A 16,914-nucleotide genomic window follows, 5' to 3' on the forward strand; every position below is an offset into this window, starting at 1 on the left:
GCCGCTTAGCTGTTAAGCATGCTCAGCTGTTTAATGTTGTTCTTTCAAAGTTATCGTGCCGTGAGTAACGAACAAGCTTATGCGCCTGCCGCAAGGAAAAACGTGTTTAATACAACAATAAAATTAATAAACTACAATAAATATATACATATATACAAATACTATAAAGTGCAACCCAAAAAATTACTAAAAGTTAACAACATCGGGCCAGACATAAAAAGCGCGCAGTAAAACTTTATGCGTCTTAACCGTGCAAAAAAAAAAATACCAGAAAGGGCAGAAAGGAAAAGCAAGCTAGAACGAAAAGTGCTGATCCAATGACAATTCGCAATATACATGCTGAAAAGCCATTTTTTGTGTGATTTTATTGAGTGATAATTTGATAACAATACGCAACAGCAACAATAATAAATAGGCGACTCATATGCATATAGATTGAATGTGCGAGCAGCGCGTCCAAATGTAAACGTGTATCTGTGTGCGTATGTGTATGTGTATGCGCGCGGCCAGTGAAGATGCGCGAAAATGTCAATTAATTAACAACAACAAACTGGGGCCAAAAGGTGCGAATGAAGCGCAAGAAAAAGAAAAATCAATAGACAGCAGAATGCAAAAATGTGTCGATATTATAATTCAAGTGAAAATCAAAGCGACGGCAGCGGCAAAGCCAAAATCAACGCTATTAATAAATAATATAGCTGCCGCTGCTGCCGTTGATGCTGCTGCTGCGACAAGCGTGAACGCGTCGCCTACGCAAATGATGCGTTGCATATGCGAAATTGCGTAATTTTTGGCATTGAAAAGTTTAAAAAGCCAAAACTCAAAGTTTACGTTTAGAACCAACGCTTAAAGTTCACCACACTCGCTCGCTCTCACTCCAATATCTCTCTGGTTGTGTGTTTACCTCTGCTGTAAATTCCGGTCGCGCGCGCTCTCTTTCTCTCGTTATCTGTGTGCGTGTGTGTGAGGCTGTGTATAGGAAGGCGGCATGGCAGCCGCAACAGATGGCTCTGCCAAGACGGCTGCGGCTGCGGCTGCTGCGTCCGCGTCGCAGCCATTGACTGCAAATGGCAACGGTAAATCGCCAAAGCTTAAAATCAATTCACCAGCGACGGCCACCACAGCCGCCTCAACAACGGCGTCCACTTCATCCGGCCTGCCGGCTTCGGTTTCGCATTTTTACTACAAGCACGGCTTATTTCTATCCAGCTATCCAACATGCGCCTCCAGCATTGCTCTAATGGCGATTTTGCTTTCGTGGTAAGTTAATTTGCTTTATATACCCTGTAAGAGTAGAGGCATTGATCTCAGGGAACATAAGAGGCAAGTGCATTATATTTAATATGCAGTCTCTTGTATATTATTTTAACTCGTCCTTTTGCCTAAAGTCGATAAATATTCGACTCTGTTCTTTGAGCTGATATCGATAAAAGTCAGAATATACGTTATACCTCACGCAAAGAGAAGTCGACTTTAAATTAGCTTTTATTTTACCAAGATCGATAAGTATTTAATTCCATTCCAGTTTTTTTTTCGCATGCGAATAAAATTAGGTTATCGGTTTTGCACAATATCGATCAATTTAAGCAATGCGATATTATGCCTATTTTCAAGAAAGCTGCTTGCATATAAATTGGACATAAGATGATGTACGTTTCGGTAATAAAAGTCTGGCATACAGGGTATCTGCTAATCGGTCAACGTTGTCATTTCTTCCCGTATTTTAAATATCTTCGTTATAAGTAGTATTCGGTAATCGCTTAGCGAATTCTGGGAATTGTCCATAACCACATATGTATATGTATATAGAAGTCAGAAATTTGGCAAGTTGTTTATTTGCACGAATCGTTAGACCAATACATGCATACGTACATACACGTATACACGGACGCACACATGCATATGAATGCAAAATATATGTGCGTGACGTTTGTGTTCATTCCCACTGTCCTGCAGGATGAACAACCCTGGTGGGAATTTGCATGTCTAATACACATTCATTTTTATCGCAATTCTGATCAACGTGACTCAGCGCTGCTCTATCATAAAAAAGTATACTATAAAGTCGATTTAACACTTTAGGAAATTAAAAAAAATAAAAAAAAAAAGAACTTTAAAAAGGCCGAATGTGAATACCCTAAAAGGCAAAGAATATGATTTATATGAGCATTTTTCAGGTGCAAGAGGTAAAAGACTCTCGTAAATGCATTCAGGGCTGTACAAAATTGGTTTTTTACTTAAAAACTGGATTATAGGATATTTCTTCTTTAGCTTCTTCTAAAGACAAAGTTAACAGATACTGAGAATACCCTGAAGAAAAATTGTGATTGAAAATTAGCGTGGCTTGCAGTTAGATAATAATATTTATTATCAGCACAAATTATTGAACCCATAGAGCATGCGTCAATCGAGTCATTCTATATAGCATGTGTGTTATATACATGTTTAAATGAATACATAATATGAATTTGCGCCTCGTAAAGTGTGCCTGATAAGCCGGACATGCAATGCCGCTAATGCACAAATATTCATGCATGTTGTATATTTAATTGTTATAAAATCGATTGATTTTAAAAGGTTCAATCAAATATATTAAAGCAATTCGATTCATTCCAACTAACGCACGTTTCTTCAATACATCAAAATTACTTTTATTTTTAGCTCATGCAAAACATTTCAATTATATATGTACATCTGTCTATATATACACGAACATTTGTCCGATTTTGCGCTGAGCCACGCGCACAAAAGATTTTTATCAATTTTAAACGATGAACAAATAAATAAACAATGTCTAGACCCCAGACTGCCCCCAAAATACTCAGGTTGCGGCAAAGTGTCCGATAGATAATTGAAATTATTGAATAACTTAATAATACGCTCGGACACACACACACACACACACACACACACACACACATTTCTATATACATTATTAATATGTGTGCTAGCAACACATGCGGCATTTGTTCCATTTTATGCCCGAACTCGTATAGATAGTATTCCATGCGGCCTTATAGAGAAGGCGTTTCGTAGGTAGCCCATGAATAAGCGGGAAACCGCAAAATACACAATGATTTGTCGAGCATTTCCTTTCTTCAATCGCATTGGTAACAGCTTATAAGAGGCTATACGACTTTAATAGATTTTAAACTCTCACCTTTATTTCAACTTAAGATTTAGAAAGACGAAATAACTTCCAAGTTCTTAAAAGTTTGGAAAATCCTAACGAAAACGTTAAATCTATAATACAGTATATTATATATAGCTGGCTAAAATGTATCTTGAAATGGTGGCCACCTAATGATAAGATAGCATTGACTCCCGCAAGAGTTAAAGATAACTATAAACAGGTGGTTAATAAGCAATTCATATCTCTTCAAATCTCCACAAAGCTTTAATCTCTTTACATCTATGTACATAAATATTTTCATTTATTGCTAACTTAAATATTAATTCATTTCGATTTAACATGCATGTTAAGTTGACATGCATGTTATGATGCTCATATTCTTCTTTAAACGGTCAATTTCTTCTCTCTCTTTACTCTCACCTTAATTAAGCCCCCATCTGTCTCAGTTGCCAACCAGCCCTTGTGTCTGCCTTATCAGCGGTGTAATGCCTAATGTTTTTTTTTCGTTTTTTTTTTGGTTGTATTGCCTAATCTCTTATCAGTTGGCAGCCGCTAATGTTTCACCTTTCAAATGTTGGGCTCGGTCGCGCCTCGCTTCTAGCTTTTGTTGTTGTCGCTGTGGCCCGCTAACCTTGAATGTATAAAATGTTGAGCACTAAACCGAAGCGTTGATAAATCAAATGCGCTCACACATACACACATGCATACACGCATACATGTGTATTGATTATAGATGTCTCGGGAAATCGTTTGGGACGCACGCGTTAGATGACAAAATTAATGAACGCTAATAGCAGCAACAACAATTCGTTTAAATGAATTACCTGAGTGGTGCTTGACTAGCTGTTACCCTGTAATTAGATTTGAAGATCTAAAGGTGAATATGTCTTGTTCGCACAGGTGTTCGATCCCTAAACTCAGTTTGCCGACGCGCAGCCCATTGCGATACTCAGGCAAATACAGAAGGATAAAGATGTTAGAACAGGAATTAAAATAGAATTTAAAACTAGTTGAAACGGGAATAAGAGCATGACTGAAACAAGAACAGGCAGAGACAACAATTAAATAAATGGCCAATTGGAATATGAACGGAAGTACAGATTCCAATTGGAATCCGAGCTGAATATGGTTTTCAATTAGAATATCAAATGGAATGTCACAATTGTCAAGAACAGGGATAAGAATAGCAACAAGGAAAAAATGGGATTCGAAAAAATTAGATATTAGAAAACAAAAAATAATAATAATAAAGTCTGAGAACCCAAACAGGCTTGGCGAAATATCACCTAAGCCAACTGTGTTGTATTTTTGATTCAATACACTAAAAATTAGTAAAAAAAAAAAAGAAAAGAAAAATATAATAATAAAATACAAATTATATAAATCAAAAAGAAAACCAAATATGAGCCGGAAATCAATTTTAAGAGTAGTTAGCATGGATTTATTATGACTATTATTGTATATATTATTAATACATATTATATTCAATCTCTAAATAGGGTCGTAGATATATGTTTTGTAAAATTTTTAACAATTTAAAAGCGACGGGTTATAATGGAGTCAAGCACGTGCATGCTCACAAAATAGGTGAATTAACAAAATTTATTTAATAGTCCAATTAAAAGTTATTGTGTCCTCTTTCGCACACACATTCCATCTCTTTCTAACTCTCTCTGTCTCTCCCTCTTCTTTGTCTAGCTATCCACTGATCAACATACCGTTACCTGGCACCATACCCACCAAAATTGTGCTGCCCTACGAGGGACGCTACACGCCTCTCTTTGGCGAAACGGATGCAACAGCCGCATATAACCAAAGTGGAGCCAGTGCATCAGCATTCAATGGCAGCAGCAGCAGCGGCGGCAGCGGCGGGAGCAGCAACAGTGGGAGTGGCGGGGGCGGCGGGGGTGGCAGCATGCCCTGGGCGCAGAGCAGTCCGGCGCTCTATGTGCAACAGATAACCCTGCGGGCGAGCGTTTTACCCTGGACCGATGAGATGCAGCTAATGGATGCGTTTCGAGCGCCGCTTCATGAAGTTTTTAAATTGCTTGAAATTGTGCGCAATCATCAGAGCAGCGAGAAGTAAGTAGGCACGATATATATAGACACATATACATACTTATATAGATGTAGCTACATTTATATATTCACATATGACATTGCCTTTAATTGAATCAAATTCCCTTACAGTCAGCGCACACTGGAGCAAAACTGTCTGCATGTCGACAATGTGAAGCGCGGCGCCCAGGGTCAATTGGATCAGATCTTTCCGGAATATGGCTGCCTATTGTTATCGCCAGCAAATCTATGGGCACAGAATGCACAGAATTTTACCAGAGATACCAATATACTAAATACAATCTTTCAGTATCATGTAAGTGCGAAAATTGTACACTTCTCAAGTGCTTTAAGTGTGTGTGTGTGTGCAGCTAATGGATTTCATCTTGCTCTGTGGCAGTTAATTGTATTTACCCAAGCACACGTTATATCCATAAAATCTGGACTGCACTTTGACTGTAACACATTTAATTAGCTAAAAGGCACTTGGGTAGTTTAAACTGAACGCCTTATCAGAGAACATTATGGCTAAAGTATATCTTAAAATGGTAGTCAAATTTTGATTAGGTGGCATTGATTCCCACATGGTTTAAAATGAGCCATAAACAGCTCAAAAAGTAACTGTTAAAATTTTATATATGTCAGCCTGCCTACTCCATTAAAAGTTCATGTTAACGTAACATGCATGTTAAACGTAATTAGTTATTATTTAAAGCTACTCAGCTTATTTTATGGCATCTTGCTGAACATCTTTGACAACATTTTCATGTCTTGTTAATCGTCTTTGCATGACATGTCATCATCTCTTGTTGTCTATCAATCCTCGTGTTAAGGCATTTTTGAATAGACACACGATAAGACATTTTTAATGACCTTTCTCAACGGACATATCCGTTACCCAATTTCTATCTATTGGCAATGTTAAAGAGAACATCATGTTAAGTTAACATGAATGTTAATTACGAGTCAAACAATGTTAATCTAACATGCATGTTAAAAGTAATTTACTGTTCAGGTAAAAGAAAATACCAATCTTAACTATATTATAGAATAACGTATTCGGTATTTTTAAAACTTTAAGAACCTATACTGTAGGAAGCCACACGCTCACATATTTAAACTCTTGGCTTGACTGCATATGAAAACCTGATTAGGGCTTGCTAAACGCATTGCAATAATTTCGCATGTGTAAATATTTATGGATGAGCGACTGTGTGTTTGCCTATGTGTGTTCGTATCGTATCAATGGGTATTATGCATAATGCTTTCAAAGTCTAGATTTTAAACGGTGCATACATTTGCTATTCTTTGATTGTTCTTCTCGATAATCCAACTATACTCTAACTTGTTGATTGTGCTAATGAAAAGGTATACACAGTCGAGACTCACCTGCCGATATGCGTGTCTGTGTGTGTGCGTGTGTGTGTGCAAGTGTGAGTGTATGCGTCTTTGTTTATATATAGATACTTATCTATCGAGTACCTTAGCTCTGTGAAACTGAGTCATAAAATTACTGTTTTGGCAATTATTCAGTAGCGTGAAATTTGATTCGAAAATATTATGATTTCTTTTTAAAAGCGAGGCTCTTGAACTTGAGACAATTGTAGAAAATTCCCGAGTATATACAATTTATATACACTATTATTAAGTTTCCCCCGCCGATAAAAGCTGTGAATTGATTTGCAAACAAGGAAGCTATTCTTTGAAGCATTCTAAAAATAAGCAGATAAGAAGTATATAAGTCAATGGAAATATATTTACAATGGAAACGATAAGCAAAACAATACAAGCCTTTAGCCAAAATTGTTAAGAATGAATAAGATAATGAAAGCCTCGTGAAAATAATAACAAATACCGTCAGAGTAAAGAATGCCTGATTATACTATGGGCTGATTCGAATTTTATGGAAATATGTTAGTGGGAAACAGTGCTGGTAAGTGTTAGATAAGTCAGAAATATGATTTGCATTTAACAAAAACCATCAACCATCAATGATTATCTTGGATCCTTCAAATAGTGTTTAATTAGGCGGAAAATTTTGGTAGTTGTTAGATTATGAAATTAACAAGAAATCACAAATCTGCTTCTAAAAAAGGTTTTTATGTTTTGCAGATTTGAAAAAGAGTGTTGATTATAGACTAAAAAAATATGATTAATCATGCAACATTGATTGATCCCCTCTCAATACTTATTCATTACCAATCAATATGAGTCACACGTCTCGGCCCTCATTATTTAAAGTTTAGTAATCGTTACGGATCCAAAGTACAGCTGGGGGCACTCCAAAGATAAGAGGCAACCGGTCGATCAATTATCTATAAAGCATTATCTATGCCGCATAAAAACTCAGATCGTTTGTTTTGTTTTTCTTTACAGAATTTGCAAAAATCGAAAGTGTCGACGGCGGAAATGTTATTCGGACTGCCGATGCAGGATACTGGATTCAAACGTTATCCTTTGCGTGCTCGCTCCCGCATTATACAGTACGCCATGACGCTGATCCTGAACAAAAATGATCCGGAGTATTTGGAAACGCTGAAGGAGAAACTGTTGAGCTTTTATCCGCCACTGAGCCCAGCGCCGGCCACAGCCGATGTGGAGCCGTTGACCATAACGTACATCTTCTATCCGGGCGAGTTGAAAATCTGGGAATTTCTGCCGTTAACCGTGGCATTTGTTTTGGTCTTTGCCTATGTGTACTTCTCGGTGCGCAAGATCGACGTGTTCCGCTCGCGTGTGCTGCTGGCGCTTTGCAGCGTGCTGACCACGTTGGGCAGCCTGGCCATGTCGCTCGGCTTGTGCTTCTTCTTCGGGCTAACCATATCGCTGCAGTCGAAGGATATATTCCCGTATCTGGTCATATTGGTGGGCCTGGAGAATAGCCTAGTTATTACCAAGAGCGTGGTGTCCATGGATGAGACATTCGATGTAAAAATACGTGTGGCGCAAGCCTTGAGCAAGGAGGGCTGGCATATATCCAAGACGTTGCTCACGGAGATCACCATCTTGACCATTGGACTAGCCACCTTTGTGCCGGTTATCCAGGAGTTTTGCGTGTTTGCCATTGTCGGCTTGCTCTCGGACTTTATGCTGCAAATGCTGTTGTTCTCCACCATACTGGCCATGAATATCAAGCGTGCGGAATATACCACGGAGGCCAAGCATTTGCCCAAGATGATGCTTAGCTGTACGCTGGGCAATGGACAGGCTGGCGCCGGTTCGTTGAGTCGACAGGATTTCCGTTTCTTTGGCGCTGCACCATCGCCTATGTTGCCCTTTGTTCCCGGCACTTTCCAACGCTCCCAATCCCATCCCAAGCTTTGCTTTGCGGATGCTGGCGATCGCGCCCAACTGGTCAACGGACATGCCGCGCATGTGGGACAGGAGGCGCGCATACCCAAGCGCATTAAGATTGTGAACTTCTGGGCGCGTACACGTTTCTTTCAGCGCGCCTTCATGATCTGGATGATCGTATGGATCTGCTCCATTCTGTACAACTCGGGCTGCTTGGAGCAGCTGTTCAGCATGCAGAGCAATGGCACCATGAGCACCGCCTACGAGCTGCAGCGTCATTTGCAGGCGACTCGCGGCGCCGTCAGCAGCTTCCTCAAGGGCTTCAAGCCGACGGGCGAGCGTCTGGGCAGCACAGCCAGCTATGTGACCCCCGCAACAGAGCAGCCGTTGCACGATATCAATGAGACGGAGGCGGAGATGATGCGTCTGCGTTATCCCAACTTTGAGCTAAACTATTTTCTGTCCAACTTCCACTGGTCGACCATTATGAAGCAGTACAATGTCTCGCTTAGCGGACAATATGTGACGCTCCTGCCCACCATACGGCTGACGCATGCCATATCCCCGGAACTGGCCACGGTCTTGCGCAATCCGCAGGAGCAGTTGCAGCAGAATTTTCAATGGAAAGCTTTGGCTGCCGCCTTGGATCCTCTGGACTTCAATGATGACGATGCACGTCGGGAATCGCCCATGGTCATGGCTGGCGGCACGCCGTTAGTGCCCAAGAGTCCCATGGAGATCTTCTTTGCCATTTTGCTGTGCTGCATCAGCATCTTTGTGCTCTGCTATACGATGGTTGTTTTCTATCGCTGCATCTGCACGCGCAACTATGCCGAATGGCGTTCCAGCTGGCACGAATCGGAGGCACCCTACAAGCAAACCGAACACATACTGGAGGGTGTGCCCACTAAAATAGCCGGCCACAAGCATCGCATCGAGTGTTTGGCCAGCGATGGGAACTACATTATTAGCTGCTGCCTCAAGGGTCAGATACGCGTCTGGGATGGCCGCACCGGCCAGCAATTGGCCAACATTGGACGCAGCGATATGCAAATAGCGCATCCACGTCAAGATGGGCAGACGCTGTTGCGCAAGCTGCCCACATCGCCGGTCTGGTGTCTGGACTACTTCGATAATCTCATTGCCGTTGGTTGTGCCAATGGGCGTGTCGAGCTGTGGGAGGTTCCCGCCGGTGTGCTCAAGTGTGCCTATCAGGAGGATGCCAAGCGTAATCAGGGCATTACGCACATTCATTTGAACGGTGACCGTGTTATTGTGGCGCGCCTGAATGGACGGCTGGATTTCTATCGCCTGGAAACGTACTACAAGGGCAAGCAGATCGATTGGGGATTTACGTCCGCCTACAGACGCAGTAAGTTTGAACTCTTAGAAGCCCGCCTAATGTTTACATTAATAGAGCAGCAATCGATAAATCAAAGCTAAGCTTTGTTATCGCTGTTAATCTTGTCTGTCTGTTATCGGGTTGTAAATGAAGCACACTGTTAACCAAATAGCTAACTCCTAGCGCTGTTAATCTAGAGCAGATTTTGAAGCGCTGTTAAGCAATTGCAATGTTAATGTAACAGTATCCGTTATTTTTATGCCCGTGGAGAGTATAATATCTTTTTCAGGTTTTGTATAAAGCCGACTCCACAAATGATAAATATTTAGTCTTAGTCCTTTTTTAATATTTCATGTCCTTTTCAGCACACGTGCGCACCGGTTCCACGGGCAGCATCGGGCTGATGATGCAGCAACAGCAGCGTCAACAAGATGCGGCACAGAAGACCACCAAGGAGGAAATGAAGATAACGCTGGAGGGTGTGCGTTTGGCACACCAGCAGCCAATTACCTGCATGCAGGTGGTCAATGACATGGTCTTCACGGGCAGCCAGGATCATACGCTAAAGGTGAGTTAAAGTACATAAAATAGAAAGCTGGACTAAATGGCTCTTCAATGCATTCAGGTGTATTGCCTGAACAAATCAGATGTGGAGTACACCCTACACGGGCATTGTGGTCCTGTGACCTGCCTGTTCGTTGATCGCTGGCAGCCCGGCACTGGCGGCTCTGGCTCGCAGGATGGGCTGCTGTGTGTCTGGGATCTATTTACGGGCGCCTGCATGTACAATATACAAGCGCATGACGGGGCCGTCAGTTGCCTGGCCTGTGCGCCCAGCTATGTGATCTCGCTGGGCACCGATGAGCGCATCTGCGTGTGGGAACGCTTTCAGGGCAATCTGCTGACCACCATCAAAATCTCGAATGCCTATTCGAGCTTGTTAATGCTGACGCCATCACTGCTGGTCACCAGCAAGATGGGTAGGAAAATGCCAAAAGCATTTATTATTTATGCTAATTCGTGTTTTGTCTTTTAGGTTCGCTCATTGTGTGGGATGTGCGCACGGGTCAGCCGGCGCGCGAGGTCAAGCTGGACTTTGCCAATTTGCAGCTGTGCCCCAAGTTCATGATGCTCGCCTGCGACTCAGTGGTCTGCGACTATGGCAATGAGATACGCGTCGTACGCTTTCCCATTGTGGCCGATAAATGTCATTAGGAGGAAGACAAGAATTTAAATTTGTAGATCCTAACGTTTAGGTAACAATTTGCTCTCTGTTTGATTTAATCTAAAAATGTAATCTTACTGACGCATTCATTAATTTAATTTATAACTTTAGGGATTAGATCTTTATCTCTATTCACCAGTGGCGTTGTGTATATTCCTTTATGCTACGTAACTATAGTTATATATTTTATAATTGTATAATACATATGTATGTCTGATAATTACTATACGATATCGCTAAATGGAATATATATATATATAGAAATATGTATACTATATATATTTTTGCATAACATAATACATAGTGTCTTAAAGCGCCTCAGCCTAACATTAAATGACTAAATATTAAATTATCTATATTTTATATACTATATTTATTAGACCTCACGTACGCTTAAATTTCTATGTGAAAAGTAAATCTGCAAGAAAAATGCTTCTCAAATCAAAAAGAATTTTCAATTTTTTAACAAATGCTTTATTGATGAGTCGAGTTTAACAGAAAAAAGAAAATCCAAATTTCGATTTACTTTTTCAGTTTTATAAATTTAGACGCAAATTCGTAAACGCCCACCGAGTTGTTGTTTTTCTGGTCGTACTCCACCCAATCGTCTTCGGATAGATCCACATCCTCAAACGCCTGACCATTTTCCGAGGAAAGCACCTTCCAGCCCGACCGGGGTGAAAATTCGACAGGTTCCACGCCGCGGCAGTCAAAAACCACAATTGTCTTGAATTTGCCCGTATCTTCAGCGGTATAAGGCACTGTAACCGAGGCAAAATATCAGTAAAGGTTTTCTAATTGGAATATCCACTCACCGTTCGACTTTTCCACAACATCAATGCTGTTTTCCCGTGCGCACATTTTGCATTTCATATAGAAATTAAAGCCCGCCGCATTGCGAGAATCCTGCTGCACACGTTCCGATTCGGTGATATCATGCCATTTTTCCGATGTTTCGCCGCAATTGCTGCAGGTTAGCTTTAAGAAAAACGCATAATCGGAATGCGTTTCCAGTTTTTCTATATTTTCGAGAGTAGCTGAGATTTGTAAGCCAACGCGGACCATTTTTTCAACAAATCAACAAAAGCCGGAAAACGCACAGCTGTTTTGCACAGTGTTGCCAGACATTCGCTAATTTTATGACATTAACAGATGCAGCACTGACACCAAGCTGGCAACGCTGGTCAGTGTCACACCACAAAGCGTAAACAATTGTAGGGAGAGTTTTTAATAAATAAAAAATTAAAACAGCACCAAACAAAATGGATTTAAATATGAAACCATCGCTCGCTGTTGATGAGATGTTCTCGGAGGGCGCCGGCTTCATGGACATGGAAGAGGTGAGCATAGAAAAGGAATTGGTGTATACATTGCAGAATGAAAAAACTATTAAGTGATATTTATTATACAAATAATTTAAGTCGGGAAGCGCTACAGGCATGATGATGGATCATTTGCCCGCACCCACAAATGATAAACATGTACATGCTGATTTTTATAATGATTTCGATGATCTATTTGACGACGATGACAACTGGGCCAAAGTCAGGCGTGCGGCCGAAAATGCCAAACAATAGATTATAAAAAATATATATATTTGTCTATTTGCTTAGTCTTTACTATATAATAAATGTGTTTAATAATACACGATGCGCGTGCATAAATTAAAGTGTCAACATATACGTTTTCTGAAATTTAACTACATATATTGAGGCTTAATTTTAAATACATGCATGAGACGTGGGCACAACAGACTCCTGTAACAAGCCACAATATGCACTAATTTTCAACTGCACAGCTCCAGCTCTGCACGCTCCGCCTCCGTCATGGGCTCCACCACCTGCAAACAAGCATTGGCGAATTCCACGAAAAGCGGCTCCTGCATGGCAGCGGTCATAGCCAGGTTTGCATTATACGCTACATCGATTTGCTGAAGTAGCGCACGCAGATGTGGATTATGGAGCAGTTGCCGCAATGGTTCAAAGTTCTCTGCAAGCACATCCATTACAATAATGAAATACGTAAATGAAACCAAGAACTTTACTCAATTGCTCCAGCCGGTCAAGCGGCACAGTATCCTCCGTGCTAAAAGGTGCATATATTGTGGGCTCCTCTTCGGTCACATTTTTGGCAGGCTGCGTTGCTTGCTTCACTGTTGCAATTTCCATACACTGTGGCTGCGTTTTGTGTTCCTTGTAGCAATTTACAGAGCAGCTGCAACGGCAATTATTAATAACAAGCGCATTATCTTTTTCAAAATACTTACTACGGTGCTAAGCACTTGCTGCATTTGTATTTATCTGTGATACTTGCACAACTTACGCACTCCATTTTTATGTTTTCAAAACAAAATAGCGTGTGCCACCAGTTTTGAACAGCTGTTCCATTCGCCAGGGCTACAAAAAATTTTATTTTATTTGACGGCTGGAGTATCTGCTTAGCCTCCCAGGCCGTTATTTTTGTTGACATTATTAGTTTCCATCTTGTGGCGGTAAAGTCGAATAAAGTTAAAGACAAAGTTTATTAAATTTAAAAATACCAAAAGTACAATGTGTCCGGGCTTCATATTTACTGTATATTTGTTTAGTTGACAATCGACTGAAATTTGTCTGAATTGTGTTAAGTAAAGCAAAGACAGAGCGATGCAAGTCATAACCCAGGCGCAGAAAACTGAAAGTAAGAAAAACCATTTTTGTGTATTTAATTATAAAGTACTGCATATAGTTGTAGCAGTGCTATTGTATAACGCGTTTTATTTATAAAAAAAGCATCTCATAAAACAGGGCTCATTTAACAGGGCTGCCACGTTGCTATTTAACGGGCTGCCAATAAAATAATAGCTATGCGGCGCTGCCAGCCAGTAATATTTAGCCAGCAATAAATATGTTTGTCGCATCTGGCAAGCCTATGTTGATGTAACGGCTAAACGGCGGGTTCAAATCTTTGCTAAAGAAAATGATGGCATAATTTGCGATTTTTGGAAGTTTTTCGGAACACATTGGCATGGTTTTGCTGTTTTGGCGTCTTGCATGTCAACGCCGAAAATCGTTTAATTTTGATTGTCTCATGAGACCTCGCGCCTCAAATGTCAGCGGGAAAATGGCCCACATATGTGTCTATGTGTGTGTTGGTATGTGGTGGCATGTTTGCCTTGGAACATTTTATGGATGTCATGATATTACAAAAAAAAAAAAAAAAAAAATAAGAAGTAAACAAAAAATCAGCACGAGATACCAGCACGTTAACTATCGCGTGGTGCTAAGAAAACAAACAGTTGGCTTATCAACGGGGCGGTCGGCCGCTGTCTAATAGAATATGGGTAAAAAACTTTGGATTTGGGGGCTAACAATCTTGCAGCTCAGGTCGGGGCGCTCTTAAATTGGGGGGCAAACACATTGGCAACCACTTCATTTCGTTGCAAAAAGCGGTTGTTTATTCAAAGCTTTTTCATATGCCATTCGCATATAATTAAAAAAGAGACTGAAATCAACATAAAAACTTTACAACAATATAATATATAAAATGCAGAGAAAATCGACAATGGCAGCGGCGACAACGGCAACAACAACAACAACATCAACAACAACAACAACAATAGCAATCAAATGACGGTCGGCGTGTCCACAAATTGCAAACACATCCTGCACACGAAACGGTCAGGACTCTCGGCCAGGCGCTATCAACACACACACACACACACACACTTGCAGCAAAAAAGCGGCCAGCAGCGCACAAAACTTAGTACAGTTGTTCGGCAAAAACAACGTGCAACATTGGTGGCAATAAATGACTTCAATGACTGACTGACTGCCTAGCTACAGCGTGGCCTGGGACAGGGGCTGTGGGGACGGGCGGGGGCTGGTGTTTGGGCCATATTTTGGGACAAACTACGGCAACAAACAATAGTAATACAGCGGGTATGATAAATGTGGGACATAGGATGTAACGCATTGAAAGAAAATCTCTAGAAAGTCTAATCACATTCGTGCAGCTATATATTATAGCTGCCAATTGGAACAATTGTTTAAAAATGAAAATGTTCCAGGAAATCTTATCAAAATTCATAAAATAGAGTACAATGTTGTTTGCTTGCCGAGCTTTCTAATTTATAGTTGATGGGTAAGTCGAGGTCTGGTCTATTGTCTAGAGTGTAATATAACAATTCAAGCACTTCAGTAATATTTTGCTTATTTTAACTATCTTATCATAAAGCTGACATAGAGAGGAGAGAAAGAGAGAGTTGGCAAGAACCGGTTGATATTTTAACAAACAAATCCAATTTATTTATAAGCACAAATCTCAACAGAATTGTATAACAAAGAATTGTTTAAAATAATCAAAGATAACTTAATCGAGCGCACAATAATACACTTTGGATTGGCAGTCATGATTGAGATCGAACTACTTAATTTTAACTTCATAATTCTATCTTAGCTCTGCAAGGGTATTTCAACTTCGGCATTAGGTGGACAACTCTTGCTGCTGCCTTCTATTTTGTTGTTGTTAACAATTGCAGCGCACAAAAAGATGCCAGCAAACAAAAGGCAGCACTAGGCTCGCTGGCTTGGTTTCATTTTTTTTGGGGGTGCTGCTTGGCTGGCGGGGTGCGAGTTGGAGGGGAGAGGGGAGGGGAGGGGCGGGTGGAAGTAACATGATGGCGCCTCTGCCGCTTCCGCTGTTCGTGCAGCACAAGCGCGATAATTGCCAGCGTTATCCGCTCGGCCTGCCAGTCAAATAGGCGCTGCGAGCCTGAGCCTGTGCCGCCGCAGCTGCAGCTGGAATCCTGTGCCTTAACCTGAGCGAGCAGCAGCAGCAGGAGCAGCAGCAGGAGCAGGAGCCTTCGTGTGACTCGCCTACTTTTTGATTTACAACATTCGTGCAACAGCAGCAGCAGCAACAATTTCGGTGAATGTATCGCAACACTGAAACAAAAAAACAAAAAAAAAACTAAAAACAAAACAAAAATAAAGAAATGGACAACAAATGCAAACAACAAGAAGCGAAAAAGGCGGCACACGCTAGTGCCACAAGCCAGGTGCGGGTCCCGCAGCTGGAGGCGCCTCCAGGTGTCGTTCGTTAGTAGTTTTCAGCGTTTCTTTTTAGCGCCCGCCTGGCAAAAGCCAAAAGCGATATAAATAGATAGCAGCACTTTGCGCTTTGGTCGCTTTTCTTGTTTTTCTCAATTTTTCCAACTGCCTTCTATTCTTTGTTTTTTTTGGAGTTGGCGTTGGGCGTGCCTTGGCAATTGGCTAGATTGACAGATCATGCAAACATAATGGCAGCATATTGTGTGCATATTATAAATATTAAATTACATTCAACAAACTGGCATTTAATACGCTCGATATAATGCAAAGCGAATAAATGTTTATGCCAGCCAAAGCGCCACCTAGCGGCGACTCAATGTGCACGGCAAATCTGTCAACTGTAAATTGGATGAGCCCAGCCTAAGCATTGATTAAATAACAGTTAGGTTGGGCGCTGGAAAACCAAAGGAAATATTTGGTTATAATATTTTTCCAATATAAAAATCCCTTTTCTGATCGATCATGAACTAATATTAATCATGTCTGCAAATCCAAATCATTCTTTGAGTGGTTCGGTTCATGGCTGGAACTTGCGCCTCGTCTTTGGGTGTTCCACGCATAATAAATACATACATATGTGTTACGAAAAAGATATGGAGAGAGCGAGAAAAATTTTGAGATCGAGTTTTACTCCATCTAGAAACGTGGAGAAAGAGACACAGTGAAAACGGTTGGAGAAAAGGTATTTGTTGAGGGATGGAGTGCGGGAAACTTTGAGGAAAAGAGAGAGAGGGGAGTGGAAACGATAAGAGGAAGAGAAAGATTAAGAAAGAGA

The 16,914-nt window shown here is 40.9% G+C and overlaps 4 protein-coding genes across 4 annotated transcripts; 2 read left to right on the forward strand and 2 right to left on the reverse strand.

The window, feature by feature from the left end:
* Positions 1 to 54: 54 nt before the first annotated feature.
* Positions 55 to 11,404, forward strand: SCAP (SREBP cleavage activating protein). The gene is made up of 7 exons (XM_064681686.1): positions 55 to 1,260; positions 4,832 to 5,215; positions 5,324 to 5,507; positions 7,568 to 9,857; positions 10,193 to 10,395; positions 10,453 to 10,807; positions 10,864 to 11,404. Exons 1-7 carry the CDS (start codon positions 989 to 991, stop codon positions 11,040 to 11,042), a joined length of 3,867 nt encoding a protein of 1,288 aa, XP_064537756.1. The 5' UTR covers positions 55 to 988; the 3' UTR covers positions 11,043 to 11,404.
* A 99-nt stretch (positions 11,405 to 11,503) lies between these two features.
* LOC135427941 (UPF0587 protein GA18326) lies at positions 11,504 to 12,154 on the reverse strand. Its single transcript, XM_064681703.1, has 2 exons — positions 11,868 to 12,154; positions 11,504 to 11,813 (listed from the first exon to the last, which is right to left on the reverse strand). Exons 1-2 carry the CDS (start codon positions 12,115 to 12,117, stop codon positions 11,575 to 11,577), a joined length of 489 nt encoding a protein of 162 aa, XP_064537773.1. The 5' UTR covers positions 12,118 to 12,154; the 3' UTR covers positions 11,504 to 11,574.
* Positions 12,155 to 12,225: 71 nt separating this feature from the next.
* Positions 12,226 to 12,728, forward strand: LOC135427943 (COP9 signalosome complex subunit 9 homolog). Its single transcript, XM_064681706.1, has 2 exons — positions 12,226 to 12,392; positions 12,474 to 12,728. Exons 1-2 carry the CDS (start codon positions 12,315 to 12,317, stop codon positions 12,627 to 12,629), a joined length of 234 nt encoding a protein of 77 aa, XP_064537776.1. The 5' UTR covers positions 12,226 to 12,314; the 3' UTR covers positions 12,630 to 12,728.
* Positions 12,729 to 12,732: 4 nt separating this feature from the next.
* On the reverse strand, positions 12,733 to 13,631 carry LOC135427940 (zinc finger HIT domain-containing protein 3). Its single transcript, XM_064681702.1, has 3 exons — positions 13,319 to 13,631; positions 13,097 to 13,266; positions 12,733 to 13,041 (listed from the first exon to the last, which is right to left on the reverse strand). Exons 1-3 carry the CDS (start codon positions 13,519 to 13,521, stop codon positions 12,839 to 12,841), a joined length of 576 nt encoding a protein of 191 aa, XP_064537772.1. The 5' UTR covers positions 13,522 to 13,631; the 3' UTR covers positions 12,733 to 12,838.
* Between the last annotated feature and the right edge of the window lie 3,283 nt (positions 13,632 to 16,914).

This window comes from Drosophila montana, unplaced genomic scaffold, assembly GCF_035044405.1.
Source record: "Drosophila montana isolate Dmon_TW-CO22-7 unplaced genomic scaffold, ASM3504440v1 contig_2438_1, whole genome shotgun sequence".
Lineage (NCBI taxonomy): Eukaryota > Metazoa > Arthropoda > Insecta > Diptera > Drosophilidae > Drosophila > Drosophila montana.

Coding starts and splice junctions, on each gene's coding strand:
- SCAP (XM_064681686.1), top strand. CDS start 989: ATGGCAGCCGCAACAGATGGCTCTGCCAAGACGGCTGCGGCTGCGGCT. Junction 9,858..10,192: donor TACGTCCGCCTACAGACGCA/GTAAGTTTGAAC, acceptor TGTCCTTTTCAG/CACACGTGCGCACCGGTTCC. Junction 10,396..10,452: donor GCCAGGATCATACGCTAAAG/GTGAGTTAAAGT, acceptor CAATGCATTCAG/GTGTATTGCCTGAACAAATC.
- LOC135427941 (XM_064681703.1), bottom strand. CDS start 12,117: ATGGTCCGCGTTGGCTTACAAATCTCAGCTACTCTCGAAAATATAGAA. Junction 11,814..11,867: donor TGTTGTGGAAAAGTCGAACG/GTGAGTGGATAT, acceptor CCTCGGTTACAG/TGCCTTATACCGCTGAAGAT.
- LOC135427940 (XM_064681702.1), bottom strand. CDS start 13,521: ATGTCAACAAAAATAACGGCCTGGGAGGCTAAGCAGATACTCCAGCCG. Junction 13,267..13,318: donor AGCAAGTGCTTAGCACCGTA/GTAAGTATTTTG, acceptor TTGCCGTTGCAG/CTGCTCTGTAAATTGCTACA. Junction 13,042..13,096: donor TGACCGGCTGGAGCAATTGA/GTAAAGTTCTTG, acceptor ATGTGCTTGCAG/AGAACTTTGAACCATTGCGG.
- LOC135427943 (XM_064681706.1), top strand. CDS start 12,315: ATGGATTTAAATATGAAACCATCGCTCGCTGTTGATGAGATGTTCTCG. Junction 12,393..12,473: donor GCTTCATGGACATGGAAGAG/GTGAGCATAGAA, acceptor AAATAATTTAAG/TCGGGAAGCGCTACAGGCAT.